Source organism: Gossypium hirsutum, chromosome A07, assembly GCF_007990345.1.
Source record: "Gossypium hirsutum isolate 1008001.06 chromosome A07, Gossypium_hirsutum_v2.1, whole genome shotgun sequence".
NCBI classification, from domain to species: Eukaryota; Viridiplantae; Streptophyta; class Magnoliopsida; order Malvales; family Malvaceae; genus Gossypium; species Gossypium hirsutum.
The window spans coordinates 40,605,819-40,628,151 of record NC_053430.1 but is presented as its reverse complement, the minus strand read 5'-3'; the positions used below and the strand labels follow the sequence as shown (position 1 = coordinate 40,628,151).

Here is a 22,333-nt window from a genome sequence, read left to right as displayed (position 1 = left end):
AACAAGTAGATAATCGAGGAAAAGAGAAAGTTGTTGAATAGTCCCTGAACTTTTGCTATCACTGTAGTTTAGCCCTAGTAAGCTCGTATGGTTTAGTTTTATATAAATTAAAATGTTATATTAATTGTGAGTTAAGATTGTTGGATATTCTGAAATTATTGAATTGAAGTAAATGGATGTGAGTCGAGAAAGTAATTAATTTGAGCATTGTTACTCAATAATATATTGAGCCGATGAACGTAGGATATGATACAATTGGCATGCCAATAGATTTTTAATGTGTGCAATACGGGTTTAACTTGTTATGAGATGGTGATTATTGATTCGTTACTATTCACTGAATATACTAAAGTCCAACATTCATTGTGGACTTTCGTGTTATATTTACAATGATTCTGGTGGGTTACTAGGGGAGGATGTAAGGCCTTCAGGCATGGCACTTAACGCCCAGGTGTGTTTGGAAGGATGTTAGCCTACGGGCTAGGCACTTGGTGCCCAAGTGTGTTCTCAGTTGGTTAAGCTTGTTTGCACCTTCTGGATGATTAACCGCATATCCGAATCTGTTATATTACTTACCGGGAAAATTTTCACCGGTTATATGATTTGTAATTCATATTGTAAATGGTTATATGATTTTCTAATTGGTTAATATGAGTTGATATTGAATGATCTAGTATAATTGAATTGATTATTTATTATGATTATTGATATAAAGACTCACCTATTGAATAGTTGTGATTGATAGGATTATAGTTTATTAATTGTTACTGTGTGATTTATATGTTTTTTAACAGTAAGTTTATCGTTTTAACCGTTGAACTTACTAAGCTCTATTAAATCTTACTCGTGTATTTTCTTCTATTTCTTTGTAGATTATATTTTGTGGAATCGAGTGGTCGGATCAACTCAAAGAATCACTCTATCCGGATATCTTTTGGTAGTTTTTTTATATGTTTATCTTTAGGTTATATGGCATGTAATAGGTTTGGTTTGTATATGTTTTGAATATTTACTACATGTGTTACATATGAGATTGATGCAAAGATGTTTAAGCTTCGTATTAGCTTGCTTGTGTATGTGCATTTAATCTTGGTGTGAATATATTCATATAAAGTTGTTTTGGTCATCTGATATAAACCTTATGTAAGTGTTTGAATCATGATATGAATGAATGTGAATGAATAAGAAGAAATGGTAAGTTTGGCATGAGTTTTATATATGAACTTATGAACTTGAATGCAAATTAGTTTGGTGTGACACGTGAATTGAGGTTGATAATTGAATTGTAGTGTCAATGAGGACATATTGGTTAAACACTTAAGTTGAATGTTTTGGCATTTTTTTAGGTTTGTTTAAATGTGTTTTTAAAGTATGGAAATGGTTGGTTTTGATATGGCTTGGTGCCTAAGTTTTGGATGAAAGTTTGTCTTGTTTTGGAAGCTTTTTAAGGTGCACATGACCTGGGACACGGGCTGTCACACAGTTACAGTTAGTTACACAGCCTGAGCACACAGGCATATGGGGTAGCCGCACAACCATGTCCCTGAGCCATACGATCTAGGCTCTGTCATACGGCCGTGTGACCCCCTATTTCCAAAATTTTCAAAAATTTTCATGTTTTTCTGTTTTGATTCAAATTAGTCTTTGATTGTTCCCAAACTATTTTTAGGGCCCCATAAGCTCATTTTAAGGTTGTTCCCAAACTATTTTTAGGGCCCCATAAGCTCATTTTAAGGCCCGTAAATGTTATTTTTCTATGAATGAAATGTATATTTGAATGTTGTTATTTAAATTAATAAATCAATAGTTTAGTGAAGTAAATTGTTTTGATATGTGACGTCAAACTCTGTAACCCTAATTCGGCGTGGAGATGGATTAGGTGTGTTACATTAAATCTTAAATAGAAGGATAAAATGTATTTGAATGTACTTGAACTTATGTCCTCCTGTATTGACAACAATATTAATACCAACTAAATTAATGTTTTCATAAGGTAATGTTTGAAAGTGATAATAGCCTAGTAGTAAGGATGATTAACGACAAAGAGATGATGCTAGTAGCTTAGCTCTCGTTGTAAATATGAAGGGAGACAATGGGAAATCAAGTTTAATCATGTTTATAGGGAAGCTAATCCCACACCGGGCTACATGGCTACTTCAGCTGCAAATGATGATCTGGGGTTGTACAAGGCAGTAGGATGATTTTTTTTCCACAACGTTATTCAAATTTAAATTATTTTTAGAAAAGAAGTTCATTACATTAGGAAAAATATGGGGATTAATTTTAATAAATAAGAAATAATTGAGTGTGAGAGTCAAATGAATCGAAAGATTCATGTTTAGTTTGGGAAGGAATCATAGAATTTTTTTAAATAAAAAATGAATGGAAAGACAATCTACTTTTATTAAGTGATTTATTGGATAATAAAAATGAGAGGATCTTGAATACTATTCGAAATTTAGAAGAACTATGCAAGAGGCTATTGAACGGTTGAAAAAGGCTTGACCTGCTTACGAAAAGTAGAAATGGAGGCGGATCAGTTTCGAGTGAATGTATATTCTGAGATAGAATGGGAAAATTTGAATTTGATTAATTCAACTTAAAAGATTTTGGAACAATTAGAAATTAAAAAAATAAAACTAATTATTTTGAACAACAAAGAGCAATTAATCAAGTCCTACAACGGGTTTTTCAACAAGCTTTACAAAGAGCTCTATGAACTCTGAATAGTTTTTTAAACGAGTTACATTTATGCACCTTTGGTACTAATATTGACTTATTTGAGTGATGAAAAAAACAACTGATAAACTTTTTTTTTTTACTTTTTACTTTCTTGAAGCAGAATTCTTATTTATTTGCTGGAAATAATACATAATCGCAATTGTATTCTTTTGAGTTTTTATTTAGTTATAAATATATATATATAGTAAGGCTTAAGCCTCTTTTCTGTACCCAAAAGAAATTATTAAAGAAATGGGATTGAATTTTAATTTTTAGTGAAAATATAATATATTTTTATTTTCTTTTCCGCCATAATAAAAAGATTAAATTAAAACTAACCAAAATTTGAGTAAAAATACAAACCATAAAACATCTAAATCTAAAGAACAATTTCCTAAAGAAGAAATAAAAATGTAAAATTTACACCTCAATACAAAGCAAAAAGAAGAGTAAAAACAAAACAACAAGGGAAATAAAAAATAAAAGGTAGCAACAACTATGAATATTCGTGACAAACACTGAAATGCTACTTCAAATAATTCTCGTCTTCCTGCTCAATTCAATTTTATCAGATTTTTTCTTCTCTAAATGCTCTCAGATGGGATTGGAATTCGACTTAAAGTGGTAGATAAAATTGAATCAACAAAGAATCTGAAAGGCATAAAATTGAAAAGCACTTCTGTTCAAAGGCATTTCTACATTTTATATTCATTTATTTTACCTTTAAATAAATCTATTTCAACCATGTTTACTCCCAACTTTATTCAAATATTTGAGAGAAGAAGCCCATTTTCACTTACGGCCTCAAAACACCTTTGGTGAATATTTGGTCGTAATTTTGTTATTAAAAACAGCAGGTAAGAACTTAAAATAAAAAATTACTGTTGACTTACCTGGAAATTGGGGACTTCGCATGCACGGCCATTTCCGGAAAGGATCCCCTTCCGTACAAAAGACACGAGTCCTTGTCTTAAGCCACTGTAATATGGACACGTAGCACCATGCATGCCTCGTTCCCTTTCAGTTAAATGTCGCTTTCACGAAACATGTTTTGAGACAGTAAGTCGGCGGCTGCGGCGCTTCACTATTGGCTTCCCCCGGCTACCTTTGCTCCGCAGGTTTTTCTGTCGGCTATCCTTTTTCACCATTACCGGAGTTAAAACCAAAGCTCTCCAACCGATCGACGCTTTCATTAACGCCACTGCAGGGCTGGAATGGAACTCATATACCCAAAGAAAAAGATGCTCTTGTTTTGCATTTCGATCCAACACTTGAAAAGTTGCATTTACTACCATTAAGGATTTATCTTTTTGTTTACTTGAGCATAATTGGGGTTAAAATTTTACAAAAGGTAAAAAGAAGAAATTTTGAAGTTAGGTTGGTCAGAGATTCAGAGGGTCAGAGCTAGGTTGTTTTGGGTGTTGGCAGAGCCAGTCTACAGTCTACACACTACAGTCCAAGACCAAGGGGGCCAAGTCCTCCACAATATATGCAATGGCAAGTGCCAATAAACCAAAAAACAAAATCCCCTTCTTTTCGCTTCCATCCCAACCAACCTAACATCCCCCCCCCCCCAAACAACACTGCTTGGTTTTCTATCTCTTTTTTATCTTCCACTCCCAGTGAGAAAACCATGACTGTTGTTTCTATTTTCAAGCTGGCTCTTTTCTTCACGCTTACATCCACTCTAGTTACTATTTCATTGCAGCAGGAACAACCTCTCCTCCTCAACTCGGCTGAGCAGGACTCAGTTTACCAAGTTCTCTCCTCCATCAACTCAGCCACCAATTGGCGGACTCTCTTCCCTGACGACCTCTGCTCTTACCCTCCTCACGGTGTTGTTTGTGATTATTTCACCGACCCAACAACGAAGAACGTTACGGTCCATGTCACGGAACTGAGTTTCGGGTACGTTTCCGATTTTACACCAAACCCATCTTGCTCTCCAAACTCCACTTTCAGCCCTCTCCTCTTCACTTCCTTCAAACATCTACGCAAACTTTTCTTCTACCAATGCTTCACCCAAACCCAAGCTTTTGTCCCCGATATCCCCACAACTTTCGGCTCCTCTCTTGAAGAGCTTGTGTTTATAAACAACCGAGCTTTTGTTGGTCCTCTCAGTAGCATCACCGGAAATTTCACAAGTTTGAGGAGGTTGGTTTTGTCCGGAAATGGAATTCATGGAGCTATCCCAAATGCAATCGGTGATTTGGCTAACATTGAAGAGATAACACTGTCGAGAAACAAGCTTAGTGGAAAGGTTTCTGTTAATCTGTCTAAGCTAAAGAAGCTGAAAATTCTCGACTTGAGCGGCAATGGATTCCATGGAAATGTGCCTTCTTCTGTAGGTAATCTTACTCACCTTTTGAAGCTGGACTTGAGTTCAAATGGGTTTTCTGGTAAAATCCCAGAGAGCTTGAGCAACTTACAAGCTCTGGATTTCTTGGATTTGAGTTTTAACCGTTTTGGAAACTTCGGGGTTCCTTTGTTTCTTGCTGCAATGACCAGATTGAAGGAGGTGCATTTGAGTGGGAATTTACTAGGAGGGGAGATTCCTGAAATTTGGGGCAATCTAGGGGGTATTTTGGGGATAGGATTTTCAAACATGGGATTGGTTGGTGAAATCCCAGCTTCCATGGGGTTGCATTTGAGGAACTTATGCTATCTAGGCCTTGATAACAACAAGCTTAACGGGAAAGTACCTGAGGAGTTTGGGTTTCTGGAGTTTGTGAATGAAATCAATTTGGAAAACAACAATCTAAGTGGGAGACTTCCCTTTTCTGCTAACTTCACTGCTAAATTTGGTGAAAAGTTAAGGTTAAAAGGCAATCCAGAACTGTGCGTTGATGAGAAATTGAGCCATCGTGAAAGCGTTGGCGAACTGAAGAAATGCAGCAAGCCGGAGATTCCCAATCCAGTCCTCTTCATTGGGGTTTCTCATTCTGGGCTGTTATCATCTTCATCTTCTTTCCTTGTTTTATTGCTGTTTTGGGGTCTCTGGATACTTTTGGCTTGATTGATTATCATCAAAGCGCATGGAAAAAAGATACTAATAGTTCTTACAGAAACAACAAGTTAATACTGGCTAAAACTAATAGAAATATTTGGCAAGTTTAATTTAGTAGTAGCACTGTATTTCAGTAGGTAAAATTATGGAATTACCTTTTTATTTCCTGTTCTGTTTTGGGGAATGAATCAATGATAAATTATTGATTTTGTAGCTAGTTATCCATTTCACTAACAAATACATTTTGCTTTCAAAGCTGTGGGACTGATTGACACAGTGAATCATATGTATTTTGTACAATGTTTTGGCCTAGGATTTAGCGAGTTAAGCTAACTAGATTCTGGCTGAAGCCATTCGATTCATGTCATGATACAACTCTCGCGACAAACAAAAGCTGCAGTTCTAGAGCATTAATCATGGATCAGCCAGAGCTGCATTTCAGTGGTTACACTAGTAGTTTTATTACATTTTACCTTCTTTAGATAAATTAATACATATAGATTAAATAAAAGAGTAAACTAATTATTATGTTAAAAATTTTGAGAAAACAATCAATTCAAATTGATCTAACAATGGTCAGTTTTCTGTTTATCATGATTAACAGTCCATTTCTGATAAAATGGATCATGTTTTGCCTTGATTTGTGATTGTAGGAGGAATTGAATTTAGCCAGGAGGGTGAAGGAAGTTTTAGAGATGGGGCATCCCATCCTATAATTAATATGGGCCACATGCAATTACATACATATTCTGTTGTGATATGGTGTATTTCTGTTTCACTTTCACCGTCTTCGGAGCAAGTTAAAAAGGACATTTTGTCATTATAACTAAAAAAACAAAAAACCAATCCATGCAACTATGGTGGCTTGCATGATTCTTTCGGTGTTTGATTTTTCAACACTCCTTTTGAGCACAAGTTTGAAAAAGATTCCCAAAAGAATTGAAGCATATCTCTCAAATTTTGGCAAGTTTTCTGCTTCTTTTGTTAAGATAGAATTTAAACAAATACCAAATTTTAGCCAAGGACATTTAGCCGCCACTTCATCTTGGTTTTTACACTTTATTGATATAATATTATGAACTAAAGCTTTAACTTCCCAGTCGGAGAATTGTTTATAATTTCAATAAATTAATGTGAGACCTAGAGTTTGATTCATTATCAATCAAATGAGGAAGCTTAAAAAGGGGAATATATATATATCACCTTCAGTACTTTAAATAAAGTAAATTAGACATTTCTTTTACTAAATTTATGTTCCATAATTTTTCTTAAAAAAAGAATTCCTTTTTGAATGTGCAGATTTTTTACATTACTGATTTATTTTAATTTTAGACAAGAATAAACTTCTTAAATAAAGTGATATCAGTAGTTAATTATCAATTCAACAATTAAATTTATATAATAAAAAAATCAGTGTATTAACCATTCTTTTTGGAATATAATATAACTAACTTCTGTCAGCCAATTTTGAAACTGAAAACCGTGACATTGCTTACTAAGAAAACTTTTCCTTTTTAAAAAAAAAAAAAAGTGTTCATTTCACCCACTCGATCAAAAAAATAAGGAACATGTACATTGTACCAAAAACTGAGAAAAAAAGGTAAGAGTCGTTGAGCTAGTAACGAAGGGGGAACGAAATTTCTGTTTGGCAACAAAGATAGGGGCGGCCACTAAACCAAAACAAGGCAATCGCAGTATCCACCATCCACCTTTACTTTCCTCCACGACCCCAAAGGCACAGACTGATAACAGTAAATGATTGTTTCACCAACTAAAAACAGAACAAAAAGTTTTAACATAGTAGCAGACTGTTGATACCTGGCCTGGGAGGGAGATGGTGATTAGTTAAGAGTAGGGAGAATCAACCCTCTCTTGTATGAGAAGCAATTGGCTTTCCTGACAGAAATTTTGTTGCCGCCACTTAGTTGCAAAAATAGCAACTAGATAGCCTGCAGGTGAACTATATAGGTAAAATGATACGGGATTGCGCGCGGACCAAGATCGAATTGCCAAGTCACGAGAAACTCCTACGAAAACCCTAAACAATCAGATCCGAAACGAAACAGAAAATTAAAAGATTAGATTTTTGAATTTTCAGATCTGAAATAAAATCCCCAAATCAGCAAAGAATCAAATTGAGAATAGAAATAAGTGTTAGGGTTCTAGAAACTCTCAAGGAGATTGTGATTCTGCCCAATTGAACACCAAGATAGTTTTCCCCAAATTTCGACAATCTAATTTCACCCAAAGAGAGTATGGAAAAACCCTAGAAATTGGGAATTTTTGGGCTGATTCCTTAAGATAGAAAAAGGCTGAAAACACAATAAGAACAGAAAATAGATTAGATAATGATTCAGCACAAGTAAAAATAAAGAAAGAATTGACAGTAAGAAATTAAAAAATAAGTCCTAAGAAGCCTTGAAATCTCGAAAGATCTCACAACTCCCTTCAAACGGCTCTAATCTCCCCTCCAAAGAATATCAATGGTAAGAAGAAAGTTGAAGATGGCTCCCACAATCAAAAAGATTGTTAAAACAATTTCTAAAGAAAACTCAAGAGAAAATCCTTGAAGAACTCAAAGAGAATTTTCACTCAAATCAAATCTGAAATTTTTAATGTAATTGTAATGTATTGATAAGTGTTTTACAAGGTGGACAGCCATGCCTTTAAATAGGCCTTATAACTAGTCCTAATCTAATTAGAAAACTAAAATAAAAAAAACTCCTAATTATTTTAATATAGAAATTCGGTCAAAGGTCATTTTATCTGGGACTCTTGGACTGAATATTGACATAAAAATTTAAACTAAGTAAATAAATAAATAAATAAATAAAAATAAAACTTTATAACTTGAGCCACTTTGACAATTTGGCCTGATTTTCAACTAAGTATGGATGGATTTCTTGATTGGGCTGGGAATTTGCTTATTGAGCCTCGCCTTCAAGAATTTGGGCTTTTGTGACTCGTATCATAAAATCTATACGAATGAATTTGAAACTTGTGGCCAATCACTTTGCAGACAAGCACACCATCTGCAGAATGTCCAAGTAGCCAATTTTTCTTCATTCACCTTGAATATTATCTTTTGACAAGGTACTACAAAACTCACCTCAGCAACCTTAAAAATTAAAATGGAGCTTCAAGCGACTCATCCCATACTTCAGCACTCCCATTCGAAGCGTCTTCAACATCTTCTTCCATTGAAAGCCTGATATACTCTCTATGTGCAAAGTGATCCCACTCTGTCAAAGCTGGTTCCTCACGTTCCTGCTCAAGCAAAAAGGGGGAAAATGCCAGCAGACTATTGTCATTGCAGAACTATAGCATCCATTCAGTACCCAATACCTAACTGTGCAATCACTAACCTGCCGTATGAGGAATGGATCACGGCTTTCGAAAGCCACAAACTTATTAAGATTGAAAAGGATGTTAAAAACATTTCCTGAAAGTTTGCATCTTTTCAAATCCTGTAGCGTGATGCAATATTCTCTCTGCAAATTATCGTGAGTTAAATCAAATTCGTATGAAACAAGCAAGTAGAATGAAATCATGGTTATTAGAAAGAAAGTAGCTTTAACCTCAGGAGCAATCATGTCAATTATTTGACACAATATGTCCTCAAAGAGCACAGGTTCCTGGGCCATGCATTCCATTCGATGCAGCTGCTCCTCATAGAAAAATTGCATTTCATTTGGCGTCAGCACACCATTTCCATCCAAATCTATGCACTTAAACCTATAAAAATAACTAATCAGATGCAGAAAGCTAAATAGTAGAGCATCGAAAACACGTTGCTAAGGGACGAAAGAAGATTATGCTAGAAGAATTCAGTTCTAAAATAAAAGCAAGGAAAGCTACATGCAAAGTAATGTGCCATTTAGGCCCAGACAAGTACATGAAAAAAATGCTAATATTCTTTAAATACAGCATGCATGTACATCTTACTTTTAATGCATTCTACAACTAAGTGCAGAAAATGACACCCCACCATGCTTAAGTTTTCATATAAGTATCTAATATAACCTTCAGCATCTGCTGGCAAAAGGGATAGGTGTATTGCACCATGTGCTTATCATGATGTTATCTTATTGAAGAAAAAAGACAACTTTTTTAGCTTCACCTGCATTTTCAAAAGGATAAATAATGCTTCATTGCTCAATGCTCTGAAAGTGTGTCAAGGCTAGATATTGATGAATACAAGAGAATTGAATCATCGGAAAAAAAAGAATAAAGTAATTTTTTGCATGAAAAGTGAGAAAATAACGCAAAACCTCTAAATGCAAACCTAAGAATAGGAGGAGGGGTTAACAAGGCATCACTTGAGTTGAAATTTTAGGTAAAGCAAGAACCAGATCATTTCCAATAAGCAAAATTTGTAGTATAAAATTAATATATTTTCAAAAATGAAGATACCAATACTCAAGACTAGGCTGAGATGATTTGTCCTCCTCCGAAAACATGAAGTAGACAAAGTCCTCATAACCCATCTTCCCTTCTACCTCACTAGTAAATTTTCGTGGAGCCTGAGATGAAATTCATGGATTCACAGCCAAAGTACACTTCAAATATATGAAATTGTTTATTGTAGATGAAAATAGAAATTAATTGATTTCAGAAATTAAGAGGGGATTGAGGATCAAGGCAAACTAACCTGTGAAAATATTCTATCAACAATCCTGTAGGTAAGGGCATGATTGCCATATCTAATGAGATTTTCTCTGTCGATGAAGAAATCATGGTCCGTGTCCAACTCCCAAAACTTACAGTATATAACATAGAAATGTTCATATGAGAAGTACCTACAAAAGGAAGCAAAAAAAAGATTCTATAATTTATAGCATTAGTTATTCATGACATGAAAATATAATAAACCCAAGCTTTCACCATGTTGAATTGTTTACGTCCATTCAGAAGAGAAAAATGGGAAGAACTTCCATCCGTTTATCAGACTATAGTCCCAGTTTAACATATTTTACTCTTTAATGTGAAAGGATTTGTTTCTTGAAGCTCTCAATAAAGCAAATACATTCTAAAAATGTCCAACGAGATACTAACCTAAGGACTTTGTTAATGTCCTCTTCCTCATCAGCATGTTGCATGGCAGCAACCAGACTTCCTCTTTTGAGCTCCCTGAGGGTAAGACGGCCATTTCCCGATCTATTGATGTGATAAAATATTCTGTATATGACAGTTTCAGCTGGAACATTAACACAGAAATTTATATTGTCCATTATCAGTTCTGCAGTATTAATGTTCAATGATAGAGAACCAAATCATACATAAATAAATGAAAGATCCACGGTACCCCTTCAAATAACTCTAACAATGAAAAAACTCTTTTTGAACCATTGTTCTCAGCTTGGTTACACAGAGTGAATTGTTTCTCCCCTTCTTAAGTATCATATCATTTGGTAAATTTCCTCAAGCAGAAATGCAGTCTTAAGAATCAAATTCAATGACACCCACCTTCAAAATCTTTTTTTACTCAGCCTTAATCACACAACTACCATACAAAAACTACATTCAATTCCTAAAAGAATCGATTATGGTTTTTTATTGACTAAACTTAGGTATTGGGTTTTTGAGTTAGATAAATGAAGAATTGTGCGCAACCTTTCACTGACTAAACATTTCTAATTTGATAATTGATCTTCGTTTACATTCTATCATCAGGTTCAAGATCCATTTAGCCACTTTTTGCCAGGAGATTCTGCCGGAAATTATTAAATCAGCAGGAATAAATTCAGCCTGCAGGCTATAATGACAATGGCTAGCATTAAACAATCAAACCATGCTCCGACTGCATGATAACTCACTTGGCAGGGATTAGGGTAAGATTCAAAAGATATTAGCAATTTCAGTCTGAATCAGTCAGGATATCTACTGACATGTCACAAAAATTAATCATAGTTTCTTGTAGAGAAGGAAAAAGAACCAATGTAGTCAACAAGATAACACCATATGCCTTATACATACAATTGCTGCTAAACTATGAGCTCAAAATGGAAGCCAGTCAACATCACCATCTTTCACATCGAACCAATCGTTGGGATAACACCGCAGTTAAACTAGCTAGTAGATTGCTTAATCAAAAATCAATGCAGCTTTGCACATAAATAATTTTTAAAAATCAGACATGGGACAAGGAAATAAAGTGCACTACTTGATAGTCATTTAAGAAAATTACCAACTACAAATGAAATACATACCGTATCTATCTTGAAATTCAGGCGTGTTCTGCAGGAATTCTAATCCTGGATGGGTCGCCAAAAGTTCTCGAAGAACAGGTTTGAAGTCAACCTGCATCCGAGTCCCAAATGATATTATGAAGAAAAGTATAAACCTCTGAAAAGATAACTTTAAGAGGAACAACTGCTAATTAAGACAATTTGTCCAAAACAAATGCAAAAAGAAAACCTGAGTGAGGTACTTGCAGCCTGGACGCTTAAGAATTTCAAATATTTGAGTTGCTATATCCATCGTCAGCATATTTCCATCAACCCAATACTTAATGAAAGCATCTCTGAAGTTAAATGATAAACTTGAGAATGTATAATAGAAGAGCTTATTTAAAGAAGAAGCAGTCAATGCCATCTACCAAGTGCTTTCAAACAGACCATGTTTAACCAATAGTGTAATTCACAGAACACATACCTGGTCACTATTCCAGTCCACTCTACATCTATTTTTCTAAAAAGTGCAGAAGAGAGGAAAGATGGTAGCTTGCAAACTTCCTTTGTCACTGCTTTAAACTCTGCATAACCAGAAAAGGACATTTGTTCCTTAGAAGTTTGAAGGGGAAATTTTCACAATTAACGACCAAAAGATAAGGATGTGTGGAAGGGAGAAACAAAAATAAAATGAAGACATAAAGATCAAATATATATCTCACCATCTATTTGCAATCCATTTAGAGGATTATTAAAAAGGTGATTAATTTGAGAAAGACATTGTTCTTTCAATTCCTTGGTTGGTGGACAACCATTTTGGAAATAAAACTACAAGAATTACAAGGCAAACAAATATGTAAGAAGTATTTTCAGAAATTTAGGTAGTAAAACCTAAAATAAACATTTCCAATCTAATAATGCATTAAATATAACAATATCTAAACCTCTGGAATGACTTTCATTATCAAACAGACCTGTGGAATGATTTCTTGCATTGGTTCACTAACTAATTTCAATGGAGAGCCAAGAGCAGAAGGGCTGGACTTCTGCTTTGACGTGCGAGGAGAACCAGATGAGCTTCTTGGAGAAAGTGGAGGTGCATTGCTACTTGGAAACATGGAAGACAACGAATGGCTCCCAACAGCATTTAGAGTAGAAAAGTTTGCAGAAGCGTTAACTATTGTCCCTGACTTTGCATCATCAATCAAAGATTTCACCTGTGCTCAAGTTAAAAAAGGGAGAAAACCAAGCTCATTGCATGAGAAAACATCCATACATTGATTGGGATGAATATTTTATAAATCTATCAACCAGAAACGAAAATTAATCTAAATGCAGAAAAGTTTCTAAATTAATCTAAATGCAGAAAAGTTTCTAACTTGTCATAGAGGTGTATTCTATCAAATTCAGACATTACGGAAGTATATATTATTCCTAGCATAGACAGTTACAAAATCGAACAATGAAATGTTACAGTTTTCAACGGTAAGTTAATGGGTTTTCTTAACCTATCATGAGAACTAATTAACATCTTATAGCAGATCAGAACCTATTGAAATAATCCTTTTAGTTTTCTGCATCCTAGATACCCCTAGAATCCTATGGAAATAATATATGAGGACTTCCATTTGGTAGCATAAAACCACCAAATAAGATACTCCATGACTATGAGTGGACCATCAAAGGTATTCGTTCTTGGCTGTAATAAATCTATGTTTGCACTTACTTGCTCGCCTCTGTTTACCTATTAAACCACAGTGATATTATCTCCTCATCCCGCACAGAGAATGATGCACAGAATGATAATGTATCAATATCATTCACCACCTTTTTAATGTTGAAGTTATATATGTCAGTTCATTGAGATAAGCAGTTTTTGTACCCACCCAATCCTCATAAATAAAGTCATTTTATTCATATGTATTTTATTAGGTGTGATGCCTTCGTGACCATCCATTCACTGAAACCTGCACTGATCATTGGTTCACTACACCAGTCGGCTTCAAAGACATCATCATTGTTATTAATTCGAATGAACTAAGGTAAACTAAATTTCAAATGACAACAATTCGCAGCATTGGACGTTTTATTCAACAATGGGCAGCCAACTAAAGTTGAAAACAAATTCTAATACCGAAGTAATTAAAAATTACTAACAAATCAATAGCAACTATAGTTTAGTTACAAAAGCAGTACCAGGTGGCCGGTCCCAGGAAGCGAAAGCCACTGAGAGAAAAAGTCCTCTACAAGTTGAGGACTGGCTTTTAGTGCAAATGGAGAAACATCAGGAAGCTGCAAAAGCTCAGGGTCCAAACAAGTAACATCCTCCACTGCATCAATATCCATCTTTATAGATAATGACATCTCGCCTACCTTATCAAACAGCACTAAATAAAAATAAACACCCTAAAACTTGTAACTCTTTCAAATTCTTCAAATGCAACAGCAAAAAGAAATCAACGCCACTTCGAAGATTTCTCTAACTGGGAAAAAGAACACGCTCCGAAATGATATGGTAAATTGACGATACCGTGGAACTAATTACAAAATCTTGCTCCAAAGAGTTAAGGAAAAAAGACGGTAAAATCCTTTTTTTCTTCAACGGAAGTAGAAACGTAACCGTTTAAAATACGCCGTTCTCCAAAACCCTAGCTGCCGGCGTTATGAATAAACTGAAATACCAAATCCTTCGAAGAGTCTCGAAAGAATTTAGCCTGTTTTACTTCCAAAAAGAGAAACTGATAAATTCTCGAGTACTTTCCGTTAACTTTCAGTGCGGAAAAAAAACTTAAAAATGCCAAGAAGATAATGAGATTTGACGTGAATTTGATTAAAAGGAGGGAATGGTTTTAAAAATTAAAAAGAAACGGAGAGAGGAAGAAAACAGGAGCAGAGAAATCAAAGTATTATTATTAGCATTTGATTTTATTACAGAGAGAGTGGACATAGGGGAAACTAAAAGGAATAGGAAGCTGCAGCGAAGAAGGATGAAAGATAAAAGATATAATTTTTTTTTCCTATTCCGAACTTAAACAGTAAAAAGCGAACAAAGCGCGTGGAGGTCAATTCATAGATACGGATGTTTATACGGTCTACATGGTTTCATCAACCCTCATTTAAAATAATATATACACATCAACTCCATTGATATAAATAATATTGAGGATATGTTAGTTTTGACAGCAACCTACTTAAGAAATTACGGGAATGTCTTTATGTAATTAAAATAAATAATATAATTTGAGGATGTTTTAATTTTTTTATTTTAAAAAATTAATAAAAATATACATATTATGATATTTGAATCCATGCTAATTGCATTAATATACCATTCAACTAAAACTTCATTTTAATATTTTTATATATTTTAATTTTATTAAGCTCAATCTATTACCTCAAGTAGTTATATCTATATTATTATTTAAACTCCTAATCGAGTTGGTGCCACGAGTTAATCGGATACAAATAGGTTAGAAAATTATATGAATGTCTTTTTGTAATTAAAATAAGTAATATTGTTCGATGATATTTTAGTATTTTCACTAAAAAAATCAATAAAAATATGCATATAATGGTATTCAAACTCACGTCGATTGCATCAATAAAACATTTAATTTACCATCAATTAAAACTTTATTTTAATACTATTATACATTTTTATTTTATTTATGTAGACTCTATTACCTCCATAAGTTACATTATTTATTGTATATTATTTTTAAACACATATTTGTGTTTTAATTTTATGGTTACATACACGTGTGATAGGTTTTTTAGTATTTTTTATTCCATAAATATAGTACAAATAAAAATTCCTAATAATTATAACTATTTGTACAAACTATAAAATATGATATATCGTAATCAATAAATAATCTTCCTAAATAATATATAATCAATATTATTATAATGGGGAGAGATCCACTTACACAGTGTAAAAATTAAAATAGTTTTACACACTTACATAATTATCTATATGATTAATAGTTTAATGATTCAACCGTTATATTTTATGGTAAGTTCATGTAGATTATGTTTGTCAGATTTGATGTAAATTTAAAACTTCTAGCTAGTTGTTTTATATAAAAAAAATTCAACCATTGATCATATATTAATATATAGAGTATTTTAGATCGATATGGTAGAGATATCGGATCGGTTCAAAATTTTACATGTAACAGCCCTTACCGTATTCGTAGCCGGAATAGGGTACAAGGCATTACCGGAGTTTACCGAATTAATTTTCTGTTATTACGAGTTAAATACTGTTCATTTACTAAAACATGTCATGACGTCCTTTATTTGGGCCTCCAAAGCCCAAAACATACTTCGGGACCAAACCAGAATTAAATCGAAATCATAGGGAATTTTTTGCAAAATCCCAAAGTTTTTTTTTAATTTATAAGCTCAATATAACCCCTTTATAAATATCTAACCTTCCTTGCAAATTTTAAAACCGAGACCAATCCAACCAACTAATTTGATACCAAATTATACTTCTATTATAATTATACCATTTAACATATTCATCATTATTTACTTTAATGCATATTCATTAAACAAGTCTTAGCATTTATATAATCATCAAACCTTATACATGCCATATAAATCAAAAAGGAAATTTACAAAAGCTACCGGAGATAATCTAGATAGTGTGATCTTCTGTGTTGATCCGATCCTCCATATACTTCCACGCCAATCTATAAGAGACATTGAATACATTCAAGTAAGCTTATAGAAGCTTAGTAAGTTCATAAGCATAAAACATAAATCTTACCAAATATTTATACAGTTATACAATATACACAATTATTAAGTTCATCTGTCAACCACAGTTATTGGTGAGTTCTTTTGTATAAACTCACTACCACTTATCCATTTCCTTTAATTCTTTTGGGCTCATTTGTCATATATCATTCTTAACCAAATTAGGGAACGATTACAGAAATTGAGTACTTCACTTCCACGTTGCCATAGTATAATTATGGTATTGCGTATGATCACTTATCACTTTTTGAAGTCATAGTCTTGCCACGGTCTTACACTGATCACATTTATCACTTGTCACTTGTCACTGATCACTTGTCACTAATCAGATAAGTGCAACTAAAGCTACCACTTATCACTTGTCATTTGTCACTGATTAGATAAGTGTAGCTGAGGCTACCACTATCACTTGTCACTGATCAGAAGTACTCAAATCTAACGTTCCGCTCAATTTGATCATTTATTCAATTTTCAGGTTGTTATTTTATTCTCTATTCATCAATAAAAATATCTTAGCATACATTATATAATTCATAAAATTAACATTTAATCATTAAATTTCAACCATATGAACTTACCTGGGTCGATTTGCAAAATTTGTGAAAGTTCAATGACTAATCAACTATTTTTTATTTTCCTCGACTTACTTCGGGTTCTCGATCTATCATTGTAAAATCATTCACTTATCAGTATTGACTTCATCTTCACTCTATTTCACATTCTTAATGCTTATAACCTGCTTATAAGTAATATTATCTATAATTTCATTATTTACTTATGTATATTCTAATGCTGTCCATCCGTGTCATAGTCACTAAATTATTTTTATCTTTAGCTATAGAACTCCAAATTAGGATCTGCTAATTTTCCCTGAAACTAGACTCACATATCTTCTTATCATAAAATTTTAAGAATTTTTGGTTTAGCCAATAAGTACAGTTTATTCTTTAAAGTCACCCCTGTTCTACTGTCTAACAATTCTGATCCTTCTTCACTAAAAATTAATTATCTCCTCGTACAGAATTCGGATGATGTCTATGTTTGTTTCTCTTGAAAATAGACTCATTAAGGATTTTAAACATATAAATTGAAGTCCCTAATTATTTTTATCCAATTTTTTATGATTTTCCAAAGTCAGAACAGGGGAACCCTAAATCATTCTGACATTGTCTCACAAAATCTATTATATCTCATGATTTACAATTCATTTGCTTACACATTTCTTCTATAAGAAACTAGACTCAATAAGCTTTAATTTCATGTTTTATTCATTCTCTAATTCGATTTCTAAAATTTTTGGTGATTTTTCAAAATTAGACTACTGCTGCTGTCCAAAACTGTTTTAGTGCAAATGCTGATTTTGATTTTTGCCTCAAATTTCACAGTTCATACAATTCAGTCTTTGCTCAATTAACCCCTCAATTAAGATAATTTTTCCCAATTAATGCTTTACCTAGACATTATAAGTTATTTCACAATTATTTAAATTCAGAATTTCCACATAAAACTCTAACTTCAAACCCTTTCACTCTTAGGTCCCAAACATTCACTTTCTATTCAATTCTTTCAATAAAATCAGCATATAAACAATTTAAAGCTCTAATTTCATGCTAAATCATCATATAATTCCAGCAAATATTCATAGCAACTTTCAATTTCTTTTATAGAATCAAAAACTAATGAATTCAACAAGTGGACCTAGTTGTAAAAGTCACAAAAACACAAAAATTTTAAGAAATAATCAAGAATTGAACTTACTTGCAGTAAAAATATGAAAAACCAGCTTAAGGAAACCCTTCTATGGTGTTTTTGCTGATGAGAATACAGAAAAATAAAGAGAAATCTAAATAATTCCACTTTAGTCCTAGCTTTATTAAGTAAATTCTGCAATATTCCAATTTTACCCTTAATTCTCCTTATTTTCTTGCTGATTTCATACCTTTGCCGTCCAGCCCAAATAGACATTGGATCTATTTCCCTTTTAAACCCTCTTTCTTTTATCACTTAAGCTATTTAATCATTTTTCAAAATTTTACATTTATTACAATTTAGTTCTTTTTATTCAATTAACTATCAGAACTTTAAAATTTCTTGACGAAACTTTAATACTAACTTATTAACACTCCATAAATATTTATAAAAATATTTATGGCTCGGTTTAAAATTTTCAAAGTCTCGACACCTCATTTTTTTATTATAATTATTTTAATATTTATTTCTAGTCCACTATTCGCTACTTCAAAATTTTTCCTAACTTCATATCTAACTTATATTAACTAAATTAATAATATTTTCTACTCATTTGTCGGATTTAGTGATCTCGAATCACTGTTCCGACACCACTGAAAATTTAGGCTATTACATTACATGCATGACAAGCACATTATATTGATAAATTCAACAGTTAGATCATTAAAATATTAATCATATAAATAATTACAGAAATGTGTAAAACCACTCTAGTTTTTATATGGTATAACTGGATCATTCTCCAATTATAATATATTAAATTACATTATATAAATGCATTATTTATAAAATTTCATATATTAAATATAAAGTTGATTATTATTTATAAAATTGTAATTTAAAACTACTCTAGTTTTCATATGATCAAAATCTGTTATTTTAAAACAAAAGTATTATGATTTTTTTTGTTAATGGAAATATAATAGTTTAAATATTAAGTAATTTAATATAAATTTTAAATTATGTATTATTATATAAATTCACTAAATAAAAGTTATTGTTTTAAATGAGAATTGTATTATTTAAACTATTATTTTCCAGTAATTTTTTAGATATTTTTTTGAATGAAAATGTCATACTAATGCATATATTTATAGTGCTAAATATTAATTTTAATGGGTATATAATTTTAATAATAATGAAGTAATAATTAATCTAAAATAATAAGTATAATTTAATATGGATCTAAATTCTAATTAAGTAATAATATATATTACATTGACAATAAAAACGTTATTAGTAAAATAATTATTTTTATATTATATTATTAATTTTATTGATTTAAAAAATATTAGAAATATAGGTAATACAAAATACTAATTATTAATTGATCTATTTTATTTATCTTAATTTCTCAAATATATATGAGTCATGTTATTTTTTGAGTCGGGATTTGTGTTGAATTGAACCAATTTGATTATATGCAATTAGTATTTATAATTTTTTTAATATTTAATTTAATTATAAAATATATTTTTTTTTTGAGTTTTGACATTTAAATTAAGAATAAATAAATGTCTTGACTTGTATAGAGCGATGGTTAAAACTCTTACGAGACATCCATTTGATACAAATTCAAGTCGTGTGACCCCCATCCCCCACTACTATATTGTATAAAATAAATAAATAAATAAATTTATAAATTATAAATCATATTACCAAAATATTGATATTTATATATAATGTTCATCTCAAACATTTATTTTTTATTAATTTTAACATTATTAATTATTATCATGTTTAAAATAAGATTATATTTATTTACTTAAAATTTAAATTTTATTGTATTTAATTTACCCAATTATATCCCATTATTTTGCAAATTTATAATTTTTATTAATTAATAATATATTATGTTATTTTTTAAGTAAAAAAATTTTAAAAAGATATGTTCAAATTAAATAATTTCACATTAATATACTATTATGTTAATTAATATTTAATCTAATTAATATTAATTTTATTATTATCACATAATAATACTAATAAATTATAGTTCTAATTTCAATTTAGTAATATAATTAACAACAAAAAAATAATCTTGTCAATTTAAAAATATTTCTAAACTCGTGCTTTTATATATATTATAGATTATAGATATATATTATAAATTATCATATATTATAGACGATATTCACATTGTGAATAAAAATATTTAAAAATTAATACAAAAATGTTTGAACTTGTACTTAAAAAATTTTAAATTTGATAACTTAACTATTCACTCTCTTTAATGTTTTTAAATTGTAGTTTAAATTATTTAACTTAAAAATTATAAAAATATAGAAATATATAAATATTTATAATAAAAAAAATTAAAAATTTGGCATTTGATTTTTTTATCCGATTTGAAGTTCAATTAATTTGTCACATCAATTCAATTAAGAAAACTTTATATAGATTAATAATAAAAGTTGGAATTTAGTGTTGAAAAAAATATAAATTTGTTATAACAAAGTAAATCCAATTTATAGTCGGCTATAAGACAGACTAAGGGTGGGTTTGGATGGGTGATGTAACACCTTCAACTTGATTCGACTTGTCAAATCCAGATCTTGAGCATTACAATGAATACAGATACAGACTTAGTCTATTTATACGAATTACAATCAATTACGACTTATTTAATTACAAAATTTCTAACATGAAAACATGAGCATGTACAAGAATTGAATACAACTACAACACGTGATAATTAAATACAACAACATTTAATTTGAAATCCTAATCTATTACAGACACCCAAAAGTATGAAATTCTTAGTGAAGATTCATACTTTGAAGGCGCCGCCAAACTTGCTCTGTATGCATAATAACCCGATACGCCATTTTCTTTAGCGTAGCCCTGGCATCGTTCCCCCTAGTGTTCCCACATTTAACCTGAAACAAAAGTATAAGCTTATGTAAGCTCATAAAAACTAAGTGAGAGAAATGTCCTTTACCTGCGTAATAATTGCTCATTGTCATTGATGAACATAACAATCTCATTGTTCTTGTCCTTCAACTTGTCTCTGTCAAATGTTTTTTCTCAAATTTCATTCTCCATTCCTTATAGGTTAACATGTCTTGCTCTGAAATCATTACTTACCTATCAACATCTCCGATACATCACTTACATTTTTCAATCTGATCTTTCCTAAATTTTTATCCATTTATTTTCCAAAGGTCCTTACAATCGAAACACCGTTACTCTTGCATACATAACTCTATGCCATCATTTTATCACAATTCCTGGATGATCATGTACACAAATAGCAAATACCTCCTTCAAATATCAAATTTGGAATCTTTACTCAGAATATACTTTTCTTATGTTAACCCATCACCTTTCTATATCTCTTCAATTCATTATTCACAATTGAATCATGGTCTTGTTTATTATTTTATTGTAACTGTGAAACCCAATTTTAGCCCGGGCCCAAACCAACAAAAACCAAAAACAACAAATAAATAAAAATGTCCAAATTCAGTCCAATTACAAGAATGACCCAAAATATGACTGGCCCAATGCACTACCCAATTTTACAAGCACAATCCTTAGCCCAAATTTATCAAAAAGAAAGAAACCCTAGGGTTTCTATGCCAGCACCTTGTGCCACGCCTCCATGCTGCCACCCACGTGCTAGGTTGGCGCGCCCACCACCCGAGGTAGCCTCCCTTACACCAAAATGGTAAGCTACCTCGTATTTTGACTCCCTCAGACCTGCAAAGAAACCCGAAAAAGAGCAAGAAAAAAGCAAAAAATGTAGCAAGGAAAGCAAGGCCAAACAGTGCGAGAACAATGACCAAACAATGTGTAAAACGGCTATAAAAGCCACCACCATCGTTGTAATAATTTACAGAGAAAGATAATATAAAAAAAAAAGAGATTTTGAATACAAAAAAGGGTTCAAATACACAAACAAAAATAGCGGGAAAAT

General features: G+C 31.8%; 2 protein-coding genes across 8 annotated transcripts; one reads left to right on the top strand and one right to left on the bottom strand.

Annotated features, from left to right (window-relative positions):
- Window positions 1-3,376: 3,376 nt before the first annotated feature.
- On the top strand, window positions 3,377-5,941 carry LOC107952887 (piriformospora indica-insensitive protein 2). The gene has a single exon (XM_016888086.2). The coding sequence runs from the start codon at window positions 4,211-4,213 to the stop codon at window positions 5,735-5,737; it is 1,527 nt and encodes a 508-aa protein (XP_016743575.1). The 5' UTR covers window positions 3,377-4,210; the 3' UTR covers window positions 5,738-5,941.
- Window positions 5,942-7,224: 1,283 nt separating this feature from the next.
- Window positions 7,225-14,898, bottom strand: LOC107952888 (serine/threonine protein phosphatase 2A regulatory subunit B''alpha). Of its 7 annotated transcripts, XR_001698979.2 has the most exons (14): window positions 14,095-14,898; window positions 12,873-13,115; window positions 12,621-12,726; window positions 12,383-12,482; window positions 12,146-12,251; window positions 11,938-12,028; window positions 10,784-10,925; window positions 10,380-10,527; window positions 10,142-10,251; window positions 9,307-9,463; window positions 9,094-9,219; window positions 8,838-8,995; window positions 7,547-7,677; window positions 7,225-7,470 (listed from the first exon to the last, which is right to left on the bottom strand). XR_001698979.2 is itself a non-coding variant. In XM_016888088.2 (13 exons), exons 1-12 carry the CDS (start codon window positions 14,260-14,262, stop codon window positions 8,855-8,857), a joined length of 1,638 nt encoding a protein of 545 aa, XP_016743577.1. In that variant the 5' UTR covers window positions 14,263-14,898; the 3' UTR covers window positions 7,225-7,677; window positions 8,838-8,854. The 7 variants fall into 7 exon arrangements, 6 of the variants coding, with proteins under 6 accessions (XP_016743577.1, XP_016743578.1, XP_016743576.1 ...); XM_016888088.2 differs by having other exon boundaries at window positions 7,225-7,677; XM_016888089.2 differs by lacking the exons at window positions 7,225-7,470; window positions 7,547-7,677 and adding an exon at window positions 8,715-8,760.
- Window positions 14,899-22,333: the final 7,435 nt, after the last annotated feature.

Bases quoted from the DNA above. Each gene is read 5' to 3' on its own strand.
- LOC107952887 (XM_016888086.2), top strand. From the start codon at position 4,211: ATGCAATGGCAAGTGCCAATAAACCAAAAAACAAAATCCCCTTCTTTT.
- LOC107952888 (XM_016888088.2), bottom strand. From the start codon at position 14,262: ATGTCATTATCTATAAAGATGGATATTGATGCAGTGGAGGATGTTACT. The intron at 12,483-12,620 runs GTGAGATATATA...CTGGTTATGCAG, and splicing joins AAATGGATTGCAAATAGATG to AGTTTAAAGCAGTGACAAAG. The intron at 10,252-10,379 runs GTTAGTTTGCCT...ATTTCATCTCAG, and splicing joins TTGATAGAATATTTTCACAG to GCTCCACGAAAATTTACTAG.